This window comes from Pithys albifrons, chromosome 7, assembly GCF_047495875.1.
Source record: "Pithys albifrons albifrons isolate INPA30051 chromosome 7, PitAlb_v1, whole genome shotgun sequence".
In the NCBI taxonomy this organism is placed as follows: domain Eukaryota; kingdom Metazoa; phylum Chordata; class Aves; order Passeriformes; family Thamnophilidae; genus Pithys; species Pithys albifrons.
The window spans coordinates 59,464,512-59,482,953 of record NC_092464.1 but is presented as its reverse complement, the minus strand read 5'-3'; the positions used below and the strand labels follow the sequence as shown (position 1 = coordinate 59,482,953).

At 51.5% G+C, this 18,442-nt stretch overlaps 2 protein-coding genes across 2 annotated transcripts in view; one reads left to right on the top strand and one right to left on the bottom strand.

The window, feature by feature from the left end:
* The window catches only part of LOC139673816 (zinc finger protein 850-like), a 554,262-nt gene that overhangs the window by 387,145 nt on the left and 148,675 nt on the right, over positions 1-18,442 (bottom strand). The gene's annotated exons all lie outside the window — the stretch shown is intronic.
* Positions 6,038-6,952, top strand: LOC139673897 (olfactory receptor 14J1-like). Its single transcript, XM_071559831.1, has one exon. The coding sequence runs from the start codon at positions 6,038-6,040 to the stop codon at positions 6,950-6,952; it is 915 nt and encodes a 304-aa protein (XP_071415932.1).

The window sequence follows — 18,442 nt, the reverse complement described above, 5'->3', positions numbered from 1 at the left end:
TTGTACAGCCTGAAGAAGAGAAGGCTCTGGAGTAACTTAATTGTGGCCTTCCAGGACCTAAAGGGAACCAACAAGGAAGTTAGAAAGAGACTATTTACACGGGCCTGGAGTGACAGGACAAGGGGGAATGTCTTCACCCTGATAGAGGAAAGGGTTAGATGAGACAGTAGGAAGAAATTCTTTAGGGTGAGTGTGGTGAGGCCCTGGCACAGGTTGTTCAGAGAAGTTCTGGCTGCACCATCCCTGGAAGTTGTTCAAGGTCATGTTGGATGGGGCTCTGAACAACTTGGTCTAGTGAAAGCTGTCCCTGCCCATGATGGAGGTTGGAATGAGCTGTTCTTTAAGGTTCCTCCCAACACAAATCATTCTGTGATTCTGTGACTGGTGGGGGATGTGGTGGTTGGGGCCATCTTGGGCACAGAGACACTGAATGGCAGCATTTTCCATTTGGGTGAGGAAGGAGGGGGCAGCAGAAGTGACACCTGGCACTGATGGTGGGCAGACTGTGGCCTGCCTGGGAGATTGATTGATGGAATCCCTTGGGAGTCAGTCCTAAAGAACAGAGGAGTCCAGGAAGGCTGGAGCTGCTTTAAGAAGGAAATATTAAGCTCCAGGAACAGGCTGTGTCCCCATGTACCCTAAAAGAAATGAGGGGGCTTTATTAAATAGAGAACTTAGTTTGGAACTCAGGGGGAAAAAAAGAGAGTATATTACCTGTGGAAGGAGGGACAGAAATCCTGGGGTACTACAGGGGTCTCGGGATCCGAATCGGGAAGCAGCTCCCGGGAAATAATCCAGACGCACACGAGGAGTGGTGGAAAACTGCCAAAAGCCTTTACTTTCGGTTTGGGACTAGGTATAAGGACAAGGATGAGGGAGTGGCTTGGCAAAAGGGGTGTAAACTTGAAAGAGGTTTGACAATGCAAGAGTCAATAACTTAATACAACCAATAACAAGTCCCTTGGGGGTTGACTCCGGGACGGGGGTTCCAAACTGGTGGAGAAGGTGAAACCGCGTGGCGGTAGCGAGGTCATGGCGGGTGCAACCCGGCTCTGCCGGCCGGCCGTGCGTCTCTGTCTGGCCGGGACCCGCCGCAGCCCATTGTTGGGTCCCCAGAGCCAGCACCGGTCCAGCAGGGCCCGTGCCACACCGCACAGCCCGGCGCTGGGGGCCCTGGGGGGTCCGTAACCCACACAAACCCCACCGGGGCCAGAGCCATCCATGCCAGCTTTTACGCGGCTTTTATCTGCCGCGGCCCTGTGTGGCGCTGCTATCGCTACACCTCAGCCCATCCCGGGGCCGGCGGCTCCCCCCGGGGCGCCACCACCACCAGCCACCCCCACCTGAACACGTGGCCAGGGGGAGCCCCCCCAGCGGGGGCAGTCCCGGGCTCGGTGGGGACCGGGCAGGATCCCTTGATGTCACCATGGAAACACAGGGATGGAGCCTCCCCGGGAAGCTTGGAACTCAATGCAGACTAACAGAACCAGGTTAGAACAGTGTGAACTAAACCTAAACTTCTGCCTGTTTCTTCCTCGTCTTCCAGGGAAGGAATATCCACAGGCACACACACCAGTCTCACCAGTGTCTGGGCACAAAAAGGACACAAGACCTGGTGATTTGTGGTTCCAACTCCAGTGAAACTTGAACCGCCGTCTGTTCCCAGAACACAGAGTTCTTTTGTCCCAGAGATTTCTTGGGAATGGAGGGATTAAGAAAATGGGGCAGGCAATTAGGTCAGTTGCAGGGCATGGCCAGGGACGGTCACTGACCAGTCACCTGTTTGCACATGATCAGCTCCTTCCATCCCCTTTTCTCTCTCTTTACTCACACCTGTTCCTTCACAAATCACTTTGATCTTTCCCTAGACTTCCCATGGCAAGTCTTGCACTGTCCCCAAATGCACATTCTGGCTGCCCATCCTGACTCTCAGTACCGGAGTGAGAAAACCCCCATCCTCAGCTGCAAGGCCATCACTGATCACTTGGGGAACCTTTCATGCAGAGATGTTGGAAATCTCTATTGGTTTCTTTGAAACTTTTGAATTTTGAAAGGTTCCTCCAAAAACATAGAACCTCATAACCCTAAAATGCCAATTTTTCCATTTTCACAAAGTATTGGGGATTAGGTCACATTAAAATGCCAACATGGTGCATGTCGGTATTTGCAGCCCTGTGGAGAAGGAATTGGGGACATAGGAATAAAAGAATAATAAAACTTTTTGGGCTGGAAGAGAGCTAAAACAACCACTAGTCCAAGTCCACTTCCATTAGCCAGGGACACCTTCCACAAGTTCAGACTGCACAAAAATCCCACCCTTGGACAGCTTCACAGATGGGGTTTCCACTTTGTAAGCTGGCCCAGGTTCCTGCCACCCTCAGCACAAAATATTTCTTCCTTAAATCCAGTGCAAATCTCCACTCTGATGCCAAAGTGGTTTCTGATTCTTCACTTTTATAGATTTGAAGAACACAGTAACTGTAGCAAATGTAGTGTTCATATTTGTAACAGCTTAAGTTCATTGTTTATACATCCTAACCCCTACCACAGACTAGTAGCTCAAATTCTTTTAGCTCTTTAGGCTCTCTTCAAGATGCAAGAGGTGCAGACTATCAGAAAGGCCTGCAGAACAAGACCAAACATAAACCAACAACCTTGAGTCTAAGAACACTGGAAAAACTCCAAAGCCCGAGGAAGAAGCGAATGAAGACAGAGGGTCCCACTGACCCCAGCCCCAAAATCCTGGGAGATGGCACAGGGGTGGGACTGGGGCTGGCCTGAGAGATGTGTAAACTGAGGGTTGGGTGGGCAATATTATAAAAACCATGGAAATCAGTGTTCTGAGGAGAGGGTGCACGAAGATGTCATCATGTATTCCTAAAATCCCTAAGCCTGGACATTAAAGAATGTACCTTTTTATCTTATCCCACATTAACTTGGCTCAGAGTCCTGCTTTGTGGGGGGCACTCACGGCATGACCTCATTGAGTTCCAGTTCCTGTGCCTCGTTCTGCCAATACAACCCTTGGCAAAAAGTGTCACTCTGTTTCTCCTGCACTAAGAGCACTACATTTTCATGGCTAAACATCTTGGAGAGTGACCAGAGAGGGGTTTGGAGACCTCAAGCACAAGCTGTGGGACAAGTGGTGTTGAGATTTCAGAAGGAACAGGAGAAACTTGAGAGGACTTCAAGGGCAACTGGGGAGGTCCAGACTGCACACAAGGAGAAAGGAATTTCTGCCCAAGGGCAGTGCTGTGGTGCAACACATCCCCCTGAAGGAGTCTGGATCAGTCCAAGGCTTTGTGTTCCAAGGCAGAGCCAGGGAGGAGGGAGAGATGTCAGTGCAGGAAGGGGCCAGCGAGGTGGGGCAGCCGGGGGATGCCGACAGCCTGCAGGGAAAGGGGCAGGGCATGGACACCGTAGGACAGCCTGGGCTGGAGAGGAGACAGGGATGTGCAGAAGCTGAAAGGCCCCAAGAGAGCCAAGTTGTGCAGGCCTTTGGCCATGGCTGCTGTGTGTGCCCGTGATGGCATGAGGAGACAAGTGAGCCTTGCAGTCCTGGGGCCTCATTGCCTCCTTGTCCCTGCTCAGCAGCCTGGGAGGTGCCACCCCATCCTCCTGCCCTTGGCATTGCACATCCCACATCCCAGTGCCTCAGGAAGGGCCTGGAGGAATGAGGGAGGGCGAAGATCTCCCTTCCCAGGTCCTGGGGTTCAGGCCTTAAGCCCTTTGAATTCTGAAACACAGCCAGTTTTATTAACCATGAGAGTCATCTTTCCCTTCCTTGTCTATCCCTGCCATCACTCCTTCCAGTCTTCTGCTCTAACTGGAATCTGGGGACACTTTCTCAGTCCTGTTCCTCAATGGGACCCATTAACACTACAAGAAACTTCAGTGTTTAATTGTCAATTTGAGTTCTTGAGAAGTTGTTTGAACTTAGTCTGATGGACTGAGTTTAATGTAAACAACACAAACCCCCCAGAGGGCCATTAATTGCCCTGGGCTGTTGCTGTGCTGCTGAGCTGGGCTGGGCTCCTGGCACACAGGGAGCTCCTGGCAAGTGGGCAGCGCTGCAGAGAGACAGCTCTGCCCAGGAGCAGCTCCTGTGCACAGCCCAGCAGGGCTCAGGGCACTGCCAGGGCAGCTCAGGGACACCAGCAGGGCACAGACAGAGCTTAAAGGGGCTCAGCATTGGGAGGATGACTCAGAGCTCATGGAGGAGAAATCTTTGCAGTGCTGGACACGGTGAGTCTGTGGGTGCAGGGCAATGCAGGGGCAGCTCCTGGAGGCATCTCCTAAAGCTGGCGCAGCCCCAGCTGATATGATGTGTGAGGAGGGTGCTGTTGGTGGACACTTTGGAATAGCTGTGGAGCTGGGAGTGCAGCCAGGGGTGCCCAGGTCTGTGGGGCAGAGCAGGGTCCTGCAGCCCAGGGTGCTGTGCTGGGGCAGGGACTCTGCTGCCTGCCAGGATCATCTCTCAGCCAGCCTGGGGAGCTGCTCACAGAGCTAGGGGAGAAGGAACAAACCAGGATAGGTGATGGCAGGATCCTTCCACTCTCAGGGTGCTGAAGGTGGCTGGTTGCTCACAGCTCCAAATCACAACAGGACATTCAAGAATGGAGTTTTAAAGAAGCACAGAAGGTTTTGTGACACATGACTGGAATTGATACTGCTCTTTATGTCTTCTGCTCTGGCTTGCCCTGGTAGGCAATGGGACACAGAAATTAATTTCTCAGTCCAGCAGCAGGCACAGAAATTCTCCATCTTCTACAATTAGAACTGAAGAAAACAGGCAACCTGAGAAATCACCACACTGTGCCCTACAGGCACCATCAGTGTCCCTTTTCCAGCCTCCTCAGGGTTGCTCTGACATTGTCACCAGAACCTGCACAGATATTTTTCTCTTTAATCAGCTCTGAGGCACCACAAATGGAAGTGCAGGGCAGATGGGAAACAGAGCATTCAACACTGTATCTATCTGTGCTGACTATGAACTAAAACACTGAGAGCTGAGCACTATTATCTGTCCCGTCCTAAGGATGTTCACACTTTCATTCACCAAAAATTAGAATTTCGAGACTTAATAATACCACTTGATTGATATGGCAATAGAAAAAAAAAAACAAATCAAACAACTAGAACAAAAACCTCAAAGAAACCAAGAAGGAACAAGGGCCAATAACCAAACCCCCTCCATAAGTTCCAGACCTGTTTGCTCCAGCCTTACTACCAAGCATGTTCTGTTCTCTTTACTAGGACATGATTGTTGTTCAGTTCTCTGTACTGTAGCCTGGAGCCGAATTAATCAGGTAATGGTGGACAGTTGAATAGAGCAAAATGGTAGCTAGCCAAGAGTTTTTCTACTAGTTTTGGCTGGGTCACCTATGAAAGGAACCAAGCTGGGTCAAGGAGAGGAAGACTACCTGGGACCCTCCTTTTGGGGATGAAGAACAGAAGGACCCCTCCACAGAACTGAAGCCAGAAGAAAACACCGCCCCAGCTCTACCCAGACCCCACCTGTAATCAATATGCAATGAGATGTTGTAATCAATTATGTTCAAATGTATAATACAGCCTCCTTAGACACCTGCCCGGTGAGCAAGCCTCTGCTTGAAGTTTTGCAGCTTTGCTTTCTGCTCAGAAATAAATACCTGCTGCTAACTGGTGCAAACATCTTCTCTTAGCAGTTATTTTTGTGGCGTTCTCGCTTATCACAAACTCACTATTACGTTCAGCTAAACCTGTTTCTGCAGCACAGAATCTTCTGCCACAAGAGCAGAGAGTGAAATGTTCTTACACCTGGCACTCCTTGTGACTACTGGAGCTTTCACAAGCCAGATTCTGTGTGCCCACTGCATCAGGGCTGACCTAACTCGCTGGAGCAGCACAATCAGCCCAGAGAGACCAAATGAATCTGAAATTGGGAGAGTGGGCTGGAAATTCTATGAGATATTGGCTGATTTTGTCCTTAGAAATCTGTCCTAAATTGTCACTATCTTTTCCTTCTTGGACAGTGCTCCATTGCCAGAGGAAGCTCATGTCGAACAGCAGCTCCATCAGCCAGTTCCTCCTCCTGCCATTGGCAGACACGCGGCAGCTGCAGCTCCTGCACTTGTGGCTCTTCCTGGGCATCTCCCTGGCTGCCCTCCTGGGCAACGGCCTCATCATCAGCGCCGTAGCCTGCGACCACCACCTGCACACCCCCAGGCACTTCTTCCTGCTCAACCTGTCCCTCACAGACCTGGGCTCCATCTGCACCACTGTCCCCAAAGCCATGCACAACTCCCTCTGGGACACCACAGCCATCTCCTACATGGGATGTGCTGCACAGGACTTCTTCCTTATTTTCTTCATTGGAACAGAGTTTTCCCTCCTCACCATCATGTGCTACGACCGCTACGTTGCCATCTGCAAACCCCTGCACTACGGGACCCTCCTGGGCAGCAGAGCTTGTGCCCACATGGCAGCAGCTGCCTGGGCCAGTGGCTTTCTCTACTCTCTGCTGCACACAGCCAATACATTTTCCCTGCCCCTGTGCCAGGGCAATGCCCTGAGCCAGTTCTTCTGTGAAATCCCACAGATCCTCAAGCTCTCCTGCTCACACTCCTACATCAGGGAACTTGGGCTCCTTCTGGTTACTGCCTGTTTAGTGTTTGGTTATTTTGTTTTCATAGTTTTCTCCTATGTGCAGATCTTTAGGGCTGTGCTGAGGATCCCCTCTGAGCAGGGACGGCACAAAGCCTTTTCCACGTGCCTCCCTCACCTGGCCGTGGTCTCCCTGTTTCTCAGCTCTGATGTGGTTGCCCACATGAAGTCTCCGTCCATTTCCTCTCCATCTCTGGATGTGGTGGTGTCAGTTCTGTACTCGGTGGTGCCTCCAACACTGAACCCCCTCATCTACAGCCTGAGGAACCAGGAGCTCAAGGATGCTGTGAGGAAAATGATGACTTGATGCTCTCCAAAAACATAAAACTGTTGTTTCTGCTGCTGACTGCATAGTGTTTGGACTGGAACTCATTACAGCCTCATCCTGTTTTCTCAGCATTTGTTGGGGGTCATGGGTTCATCTTGTGATAAGTGTGTGCACAATTAATCTCCATTCTAATCTAGTGTTTTTCTTTGGAGTTTGACCCAGAGACTGGTCTAAATGAGGATTTTTTGTACTTGAGTAGTTACACAAAATAAAGGACAGTGCAGTGACTTGTTTGATCCTTCTTCTTAGGCATTCAGAAAGGACAGCTCACTGCAGGACAGTGCATGTTTACAGAGAAGAGGGGACTCTTCAGAGCTGCCCTTTCTGCTTCCACACTCTCCTAAGCCCTTGTGTTGGTCCAAGGCCTTGGTTCTCTGCCAGGTTGGTCACATCCTGCTATGTGTCCATCCTGGGCTCACAGCCAGGGACAGGCCATGGGCACTGCTGGGACACAGCTGGGCTGCACAACAGCAGCTCCATCAGGAAAGGGCAACTCCTGAGGGCAGGGCAGGAAGGCTTTGGGCTTCCTCTGAAGTTGATCTTAAGAACATGCCTAACAAAGAGACATTCAAGAGGCTCCTTGTGCTGCTTTGTCTGCCCATGGCTCAGTGTGATGAGATCAGGGTCCCAGTGTGACTTTCAAAGGACTTAGTGCTGGTTCAGGTTTTACTTGTTGATGGCCAGAGACCATGCAGATGAGATTAACCTTCCTGGGGCTCAACAGCTTGTGACAGGGCTGATGGCAGGAAAGTGATTTGCTTAAGACACTTTGGAGCTGCCAGGAGAACACGAGACCTGCAGCAACAGTGTGAGCAGGAGCTGACAGTGAATAGAGCCCAATGAGAACAGGCCTGTCCAGCTCGGAGTCACCCAGAGATAATATTCTACATCTGAGTGTGAACTGAAAAAAAAGAGCCCTGCAACCCCAGGGAATACAGCAGGTTGAGGGAAAGGAGGCATGTGATTCATTTTACTTTCCATAAGCATTCATGGTCTGGATCCAGCGCAGCCCCCAGACCCATCTCCCAACATTGGAACAAGGCAGGGCCCCTCTGAGCACCCAAGAGCTTGTGTGGCAGGGGGTCAGTGGCAGGGACCACCATCAGCTGGCTCTGCCTCCCAGCCTGACCGGCACAGCCCAGCAGAGCCCCCCCATGGCCCCAGGCACCACAGCCCCTGTGCCCTGCAGAGCAGCATCCCCAGCTTGGGGGCTGTGGGGAGCACAGGGAGGGGCTGCAGGAATGGCTGGTCAGGCCAGCACAGACGTATTCCCCTGGGGAAAGGCTCCGTGGGGAGATGGGATGTGTGAGGAGAAGAGCAGGACAGCCTGTGTGTGCAGAGGAGCCATGGAAAGAGGCTGCCCTGTCCCTGTGGCTGCAGGAGATGCCCGACCTGAAGATCTCCTGAGCATTCCACAGACAGGGTCACTGTCCCTGACCTCCATTTCCTCCATTTCTCGCTGGAGGGCCAGACATGACTGTGCTGCTCTGCTGGGCTTGGGCAGGCACAGGGAGATCGGGAGACCAGGAGGAGGTTGGACTGGGAATGGCCAGGAAGAGGGAAAGCCAAATGTTGAGCTGAAGTGTGTGAGTGTGCAGGGTGGGGGCTCTGCAGGGCTGAGGTGCCTCCAGCCCCGGGCAGTGGCAGCAGGAGCCCAGGGAGACACTGCACCTGCTGCCAGGAACTGTCTGTGTGTGTGCAAGGGAAGGACTCGTGTCTCTGAACAGCCCTGGGGGTGTGAGCAGGGCATGAGCCCAGCTCAGGTGTGGGCACCTGTCAGAGCCCTGACATTTCTGGGTGTGACTGCAGGAACAACCTCCCTGTCCCAGAGACATTTACCTCACCATCCTTGAGCATGCCCATTGCAAATGTCCATGTCTTCTCCATCCCTCTGCTCTGCCTTTATGTCCCTTTCTTCCCACACCAGGAAACAGCCTGGGGGAATCTCCCCTGTGCAGTCAGAGAGGCTCTGTGAGCAGGAGTGACAGTGTTCTCCAGAAGGTGCATTTGTCCCCTTTGACATGGCCCAGAGCTCAGGACTGTGAAAACATTCCCAGGCACACACAGCTTGGAGAGATCTTGGAAGGCAAATTGGGAGAGAAAGAATAGAAGAGGCAAAATTAGGGATAGGAAACCATCCCAAAGAAGTTCAGTAGCTCCTCTGAGCAATGTTTCTGCATTCAAAACACTGGTAGGAAATGTCCTCTGATAAAAAGCTGCACAAATATTTTCACATAAACAGAGAGTGAATCAGATTAATAGAACAAGTGTGTGGTGTTTTCAGTAGAAAGAAAACTATGAAAAAACCCTTGAAATTAAAAATAAACAGCACATCATAATGCTAGGCAAGGAAGTCTTCAACAGTTACCAGGATTTCTTGTCTGCAGAGGTTTCAACTACCTCCTAAAACCCACACTCCTGGCTTCAGGCCATGACTTCCCAGAGCAGTCACAGAGTTGGCCACTGCCCCAGAGATGCCCCAGGGCAGCTCAAGGACCCAAGTGTGAAAAGTCCCCCAGAGTGTCTGTGAACCCTTCTGGAACAGGAGCTGCTGGGCAGGAAGGACCAGCTGGGGAGGGGCAGGGAATCCCCCCCTGCAGCACTGCTGGCCAGGCTGAGGAGGGTCCTCTCCAGCACAGCAGAACATCCTGTCCCCTTGGGGGCTGGGCTGTCAGGTGTGTTCCCAGAACTGACTGGCCAAGCTGGGCAGGCAGATGCTCAGGGGTCATGAAGGGTGTCACAAAGCTGAGCCCATCCAGGTGAAGGATTTGGGGAGGTCAGAAGGAACTGGGACAAAAGGGATGGGATATTTCGGGGAAGGGAGGGGGGCTTGGCCAACAGAGAGGAAAGATTTTGGTGAGGTAAAACCAAGTTCAGGTAATGCTGAGGGTGTTGAAACACATACTGTGCAAACACTCCTGATGGACCTTTACCTATAATTTGTGTACCATTGCAACTTCTGTGGGATAACTTGATACTCCTAATTTCACCCCCAGCAATCTTCTCTCAGGAACCAAAGGAACCCTGGGACACTGGGGAAAGCCTTGGAACCAAGGGGCCATTCTGACACTTGGGAACCTCATGGAATCAAAGTTCCATTGTGACCCTGCAGGACCTCAAGGAAACAGAAGCCCACTGTGACCCTGTGGAGCCTCATGGAATCCAGGGATCATTGTGACACTACAGGGCCTCATGGACTGCAAGGAACCCTGGGACACGGCAGAAATTCATGGAATCAAGGGGCCTTTATGACACTACAGGGTCTCATGGATTCAAAGGAATCCTGGAATATTTTGGAATCTGATGGAATCATCGTGCAATTGTAACACTACAGAAATTTATGGAACCAAGAGGCAGTTTTGACCTTTCAGTGCCTCATGGAACAAAAGGGACTCTGGGACACTGTGGAAACTCATGGAAAATGGGACCATTGGGACACTGCAGGGCCTGAAGGAACCAAAGGTATCCTGGGACACTGCAGAGCTCACGGAACCAAAGGGTTCATTGTGACTTGTGGGGCCTCTTGGAACCAAAGGGGTCTTGAGACAGTTTTTAACTTCATAGAATCAAGAGATCATTGTCACACTGTGGAACCTCAGGGAACCAGGATGTCACCTGGACACTGCAAGGCCTCATGGAACCAAAGAAATCCTGGGACACTAAGGAACATTATGGAAATATTTTGGGTCTGGCTGAGCTGGAGCTCATTTCCCCACAGCAGCCCTCCCAGTGCTGTGCTTTGTGTTGGGAGCTGGAAAGGTGCTGAGAACACACCAATGATTTGGCTACGGCAGAGCAGGGCTGGCACAGCCCCAGCACTGCAACGTTCCTTCCTCAGACAAAGAAAAAGATCCTGGGAAGGGACAGAGCCAGGCCAGCTGAGCCAGAGTGACCAGAGGGATATTCCAGATCATGGGATGTCAGCTCAGATATAAAAGATGAGGACAGGAGGAGGAAGGGGGGCATTCATTGTTTCCAATGTTTGCCTGCTGAGCAGCTGCTCCGTGTGCTGAAGCCTGGCTTGCTGGGACATGGCCAGACATCACTGATGATGGGGAGCAGAGAACAAACCTGCGTTATTTTCCTCTTTCTTTGTTTGTGTGCAAACTTTGGCTTTTGATTTAGTAAAGTACCTTATCCCAACCCATGAGTCATTTTTCATCTTATTCTCTCTCCCCTGTCCATCTGGGAAGGGCAGTGATAGAGCGGCTTGATGGGCAGCCTGTAATTCTCCCCATTCTCATTTTGCTCTTCTTAAAGATGGGCTTGGCATCTGCCTTTTCCAAGGACCCCAGAACCTCTCAGATTGCTCTGGCCCTTTTGAGAGCACAGCCCAGAATCCCAGGCAGGGGTGATGCAGCAGTTCAGGAGCACTTGCAATGAACTGTCCAAGATCACTGAGATGAATCTCACTGGGCCAGTGGAGTTTGTTCCTGGAGTCACTCACAGAAATGTCGAGGTCCAGCAAAGCATCCACCTCTGAACTGGGATTGTGGGATTCTCATGCACCCCGGGGTGATCAGAGAGTCTTTCCCTTTTACACCCATGGGGAGATCATTGCAGGAGTCACAGTCTCTCCCTGGGCTCTCACTGCCACTGCCATGGACTGGAGGCACCTCAGCCCTGTGGGGTGTCACCTGCTCTGCCCCTCTCTGAGATGCCCCACGGCCTGAGGGATGGACACAGGGGGAGCTCTGTGCTCAGAAGCACATCCCAGTGCTGCATCCTGGGGGTTTTTCAGGGGATGTGGGGCCCAGAGTGAAGTGACCTCGAGACACTGTGTGTCCCACAGCCCTTCCCAGCACCTCCAGGATTAGCTGATGGTCTTTGTGTTCTCTTGGGTTCATCTCCCCCACATACACACTGTGAATGCTGAAGTCTCCTCTCTACAATTGCAGCATGGCCTTGTGAGCTGCTCATTTGGTGTCCCCATGGAGGGACAAACAACCTGTCAGTGGTGAGTGAAAGGCCAGTTCTGGGAATGGTGTTTGCAGGGGGTGATCTGTGACAATTGCCCTGGGGCCCCTTGCCCAGGGTGTCCAGGAAACAAAGACAAAGCCCAGACCCTGCTCTGCTGCTCCTTCAGGTGTGTCCCTGGAGGCCTGGCTGTGGAAGGGACACTGCTGTGCCCTCTCCTGCTCTCACACACTTTGGCTCTTCACTGTGCTTTTCTGCAACAGGGCAGTTTCCTGGGGCTTGACAGCCTATGAGAAGACACCAGTTCCTTACAGCCCCAGGACTTGTCACCTCCTCACCCACTCCATAGAGCTGTGGAGGTGTCCTACTGCTCTCCTGCACTCCCCATTCCACACCCCACATCACTCTGCTCCAGGAGCATCCTGTGAGGAACCAGAGATGGGTGGCAGGGCTTGGCTGTCCTGCTTGGCAAAGTCCATCAGGCACTTTCACAGCCACATTCCACAGTCCTTTTTCCACCTGTAACCAGTAACTCTGAGCTGCTGCTTCCCCAGACCCAGGGAGGGTCTTTTTGTCTGCTCTTCCCCTCTGGGGTCTCTTTTCAGTCATGACCTCAGTGGGACTTGCTGACACTCTCAGGAACTTGAAGGTTTGATGATGAATTTTGCTTTTTTAGAGGTTTTTTCAGTTTTCAAATCTTCAGTTCAGGAATTCAGTGCCAGAGTGCTCATTAACATTCAAAACATCCTAACAAGACAAGCCTTGGGGAATAATTTAATATTAAGGCTTCAATTCTTTTATGCTTCATTAGACAAATCCCAGAAGTGTATTCAAAGTCAGTGTACTACTGTGACAAAAAAATGAAGAAATATAACTTTTTGTCCCATTTCCTTTTTCCTGTTTATACACTGAGAGCAGCAAACCCCAATTGATATTGTTCCCAAGCACCAGGGATGGTCTCCTTGTCTGCTCATTCCCTTCATGGTCTCTTTTCACTGATGGCATTTTAACAAAACCAACCCCTGGGAATAATTTACTTTTACATTTTCAAATCTTCTGTGGTCAATTACAAAAATCTCAGAAATGCATTCAAAGTGAATATCTTATACTTAAAAAAAAAAATCACAAGCAAAAATATGTCTTTTTTGTGGCCTGTTTATTTTTGCCTGTTTATACATTATTATCAGCAATTCTCTATTGATATTGACCCAGAGCATCTCCTAATTCAGTGTGAATAGATATGAAAATCAAGACCCTTTATGTCTGACAATCCATCAGACTTTATCCCTAATCCCCACCCCACCATTTCCCTCATCACATCCCTGGCACTCAAAGCAGCCTTGTGGAAACTGAGCTTCCTCCACCAAAGGCTGGACCTGCAGGTTTCAGCTCCTTGGCACCAACTCCCAGCTGCTGTACTTGGAGAAAGAGCTGCAGGAGACACACAGGGATGTTCATGTATTGTCAGCAAACAAAACCAAAGGAAGGCACAGCTCAAATATAGAAGAAATTCCTCTGCTGTATTTTAAGTTCACATCACTGACATCCACTTTCCACAGCAGGCAATTTTAGACCAATGGAAAACATGTTATGTGTCAGGCACAGATCTAAAGGTCCCTCCAAGCGCTCCCTACCCCAATTCTGTCCATTTTGCTCTTTGCACAAAGTGAGTCACACACTGAAGTCAGAAGTTGCCTTGATTCAGAGGGGGAGGAAAAGAGGGAAAGAGAATTAATTACTTTGTTGTGCAGAGCTAAATCTCCACTAATCCAAATATTTTGGGGTTAAAGAACTTTATTGGGCATGTTCTGCAGCATTTGTTCAGATGACAACAGGTTATGTGGGATTGCTGATCTGCTGGAGGGCAGGAAGGCTCTGCAGAGGGGTCTGGACAGGTTGGATTGATGGGCCCAGGCCAACTGGATGAGGTTCAACAAGGCCAAGTGCTGGGTCCTGCCCTGGGGTAACAACCACCCCAAATCCCTAGCCATGCCCTGCAACTGATCCCCACAGTCTGTCTTGTGTCCTTCATCCCTCCATTTTCAAGAACTTTGAGGGACAAGGGAGCTTCATGCTCTGGGTGTGGAGCAAGATCTAAGTGCCACTGGAGTGGGAACCACAACTCATCAGGTCTGTGCTCTTTGGGAGGACAAAAAAGTGCTCAGATTTAGACCCACAGAAAGTTCCTTTTCATGGCCAAAACACAAAAATTAAAGAGGATACAATTTCTAAACTCCACAGCTCTTTGTGCAGCTTTCCTCAGCCATAGCAACCAGGATAAGCCCCGTCCTTGCTGTGCTGGTCCCACAGCCCAGGGTGCTCCTGGCCTCCCTTGCTGCCAGGGCACACGGCTGCCTCCTGCCCAGCTCCTGCCCACCCACAGCTGCCTTACAGGGCCGCTCCCAGCCAGGCAGCTCCCAGCCTGTGCCATGGCCAGGGCAGTGCCCTGCAGGGGCACACACTGCCATGTGTCCCTCTGCCATTGCAGGAGGTTCCTGCCAAGACGGGCTCTCCTCCTCCCTGAAGCTTTCCCTGAGCACAGAGGCCTGAGAGACCTTTCCAGTGAAGACTCAGGCAGAGAAGCCATGGAGTCCCTCAGCCCCACAGCAGTGTCTGCTGGAATTAAATCCCCCTCCCCATCCCACAGCAGTCCTGCATTTCCCTCCTTCAGCCTTGGTCTCCAGCACAGCCACTGAGGCTCTTTTGGCTCTAGACTTTTCCTGCAGCCACCAACTCCAGGGGAGCTTTGCCTTCCCCACAGTCCCACGTGCACAGCACAGGCCATGCCCAGGAATTCCTTGTCTGTGCCTGGCCTTCCTTTAACCCCCTGGCAGAGATTCCATGGCCCTGTTGTGCCCCACTGCCCCACAGCTGGTCCCACAGCCCCCTGTGCAGCCCCAGTCAAGGGCAGAAGCACCCATGGTGGGGAATGGCCCCTCTGATGGGATGCCCAGGGCAGTCCTTGGCCTTGGCCACAAAAGACTGGGTGGCTAATTAACTGGGATAAATTTAATAGTTACTTTTTTTTTCATAAGAACAAAGTTAGAAGGGGAAAAGCGAAAATTATATAAGAGGAGAGACTTGGTCTGTCATGAAATGCACTGCGTGTCACTGACAGAGCAAAGCAGGCAGTCTCTTCCTGCTTAAAAGCATCCAGTCATCATTTTCCTCACAGCATCCTTCAGCTCCTGGTTCCTCAGGCTGTAGATGAGGGGGTTCAGTGCTGGAGGCACCACCGAGTACAGAACTGCCACCACCAGATCCAGGGATGGGGAGGACATGGAGGGAGGCTTCAGGCAAGCAAATGAGGCAGTGCTTAGAAACAGGGAGACCACAGCCAGGTGAGGGAGGCACGTGGAAAAGGCTTTGTGCCGTCCCTGCTCAGAGGGGATCCTCAGCACAGCCCTGAAGATCTGCACATAGGAGAAAACTATGAAAATGAAACATCCCATAAATAAAAAAAAACTAGCCACAAAAATCCCAAATTTCCTGAGGTAGGAGTGTGAGCAGGAGAGCTTGAGGATCTGGGGCACTTCACAGAAGAACTGTCTCAGGGCATTGCCATGGCATAGGGGCAGGGAAAATGTACTGGCTGTGTGCAGCAGAGAGTAGAGAAAGCCACTGGCCCAGGCAGCTGCTGCCATGTGGGCACAAGCTCTGCTGCCCAGGAGGGTCCCGTAGTGCAGGGGTTTGCAGATGGCAACGTAGCGGTCGTAGCACATGATGGTGAGGAGGAAAAACTCTGCTGACATGAACAAGACAAAGAAAAAGACCTGTGCAGCACATCCCATGTAGGAGATGGTTGTGGTGTCCCAGAGGGAGTTGTGCATGGATTTGGGGACAGTGGTGCAGATGGAGCCCAGGTCTGTGAGGGACAGGTTGAGCAGGAAGAAGTGCATGGGGGTGTACAGGTGGTGGTCGCAGGCTACGGTGCTGATGATGAGGCCGTTGCCCAGGAGGGCAGCCAGGGAGATGCCCAGGAAGAGCCACAAGTGCAGGAGCTGCAGCTGCCGTGTGTCTGCCAATGGCAGGAGGAGGAACTGGCTGAAGGAGCTGCTGTTGGACATTTGCTGCCTTGGGGGACTGTTGTCTGTTGAGGAGGAAAAGGCAGAACTAAGTTAGCTCTGACTATTGTAGCAAAACACATTGTCTCACAGCAACTTGACAATAAGGGTCTCTCTTTTTAAGACCTCTCTGCATCCTGCTCACCTGAGCTCTGGGTTTTGTTGGCTGATGAGGCCATTAAAACAGGGACACTGTAATGGACTCCTGAGGAGTCCTTTTTGCCTTGCAGAGAAGAGGGAACTCAGAATGCAGGGTGAGCTCAAATTAATGTACTCGTGATACGTCAAAGAGCTTCCAGCCCCACTGGTTGCAATTTGCCCAGCTGAGGAATTGAGCTGAGGGTATTCTTTGTATTTGTTCACCGAGTTGTACCTGCCAGTTACCAGTGGTTGTGGGTGTCTGAGATGCCTGAAATTTTTATTGCACTGCAGGTCAACTCTTGTGGGTCAAGAGACATGACCCACATCCCTGCCCTACCCTTCCTTGCCCTTCCATGAGAGGGTCACTCCTTCCACCCACACCTTCTCCCTGCAGGGCCATGGGGAACTCATTGGCCATGCTGAGCTGTCTCTGGCAGGCAGCAGAATCCCTGCCCCAGCACACAGAGCCCTGGGCTGCAGGACCTGCTCTGCAGGACAGCCCTGGGCAACCCTGGCTGCACCCCCACCCTCACACCCCACAGCCATTCATGCCAGAAGGGAACCTTCTTGCCCTGTGCCTCTGATGCTCCACACCAGGAAATCCAGGAGAGCCATCCTGACAGGTCCTGTCACTGCTGGCATTTGGCAGGTGTAAGAGACACTTCCAGGAACTCACCTGCACTGCTCTGCAGCCAGAGACTTACCCTGGCAAAGGGCTGTGAAGATTCCTCTCCTGATGAGCTCTCACTTGTCGTCCCACTCCAGGACACTTTAAACCTCCTTCTCACTTCTCTTGTCTGCCCTTGGTGCCTGCAGGTCCTGCCCTGCTCTGCGATATGGTCACCTCCTCTCTACTGAAGAACTGTGGGAGTCCTTCTGAAAGATCCTGGATGCTGTGGGATGTGCCAGTTTTAGGAGATCCTTGCAGGAAGGGAAGATTAACTTTCCTATAGCCAGAGAATTCTTCTTTCAAATACTGTGGAGGTTTCTCCTTTAATGAGAGCTCAGTCCCCTCCCAGCCCAGGCTGCCTCTCTTCTCTGTCCCTTCTCTGCTGTGCCCTCGGTGTGTGCAGGCAGTGCCCTGAGCCCTGCTGGGCTGTGCACAGGAGCTGCTTCTGGGCAGAGCTGTCTCTCTGCAGCGCTGCCCGCTTGCCAGGAGCTCCCTGTGTGCCAGGAGCCCGGCCCAGCTCAGCAGCACAGCAACAGCCCAGGGCATGTAATGGCCCTCTGGCGGGTTTGGTGCTGAGTCCCTGAACCATCAGACCCTGAGGAAAGTTCAAGAAACCTCTTGAGAAGCCAAAGTGAGATTCAAACTGTAAAGTTTCTTGCAGTGCTAATGGGTCCCACTGAGGAACACGACTGTGAAAACATCCCCAAAGGTTTTTTGAGCAGAAATTTGGAGGCAGTGATGACAGGTCTGAGACTCACAGATTTATCAAGGCTGGAAGAGACCTTCAAAGTCTTCTAGTCCAACTGTCATCCAAGCACCACTAGAATCATCCCTAAATTGTATTCCAAGATGTCACCTCCATACACCACTTGAGCCCTTCAAGATACCACCACCTCCCTGGGCTAATTATTTCATTGCATAAACACCCTCTCAGTGAAAAACATATTTTTAATATCTGATCTGATCCTTGACATACTCAAGTCAAGTCTGTTTCCTCTCTTTCCGTCCCTATAGGCTTGGCAGAAGAGAGGGAGACCCCTGCTCACTAAGACCTCCTTTTGGGTCTTTGAAGAGAGCAATGAGATCCTCCCTGAGCCTCCTCTTCTCCAGACTCAAGAACACCAGTTCCTCATCCAACATGTTTTCCAGACTCTTTTCCAGCTCCATTCCCTTCTCTGGACATGCTCCAGCCCCTCAATGTCCTTTCTGTAGTGAGCGGCTCAGAACTGAGCACAGGACTTGAGGTGGGGCCTCAGCAGTGCCCAGCACAGAGGGACAATCCCTGTCCTGGTCCTGCTGGTCACATTCCTTACACTGACCAGATGCCTTTGGCCTTCTTGCCCACCTGGGCACACTCTGACTCATATCCAGCCACTCTCCACCAGCCCCCCCAAGTCCTTTCCTGCTGAGCAGCTCTCAAGCAACTCTGCCTCCAGCCTGGAGTATTCCATGGTGTTGTTGGGACCCAAGGTCAGGATCTGACACTTGGTCTTATTGATCCAGCTTGTCCAGATGCCTCTGCAGAACTTTCCTGCCCTCCAGCAGACCCACAATCACACCCACCTTGGTGTTGTCCACCAATTTACTGAGGGTGCAAACAGTTCCCTCATCCCAGCCATGAGCAGCCAGTTTCTGCAGGAGATGCTGTGGGAGGTGGTGCCAAAGGCTTGACTGAAT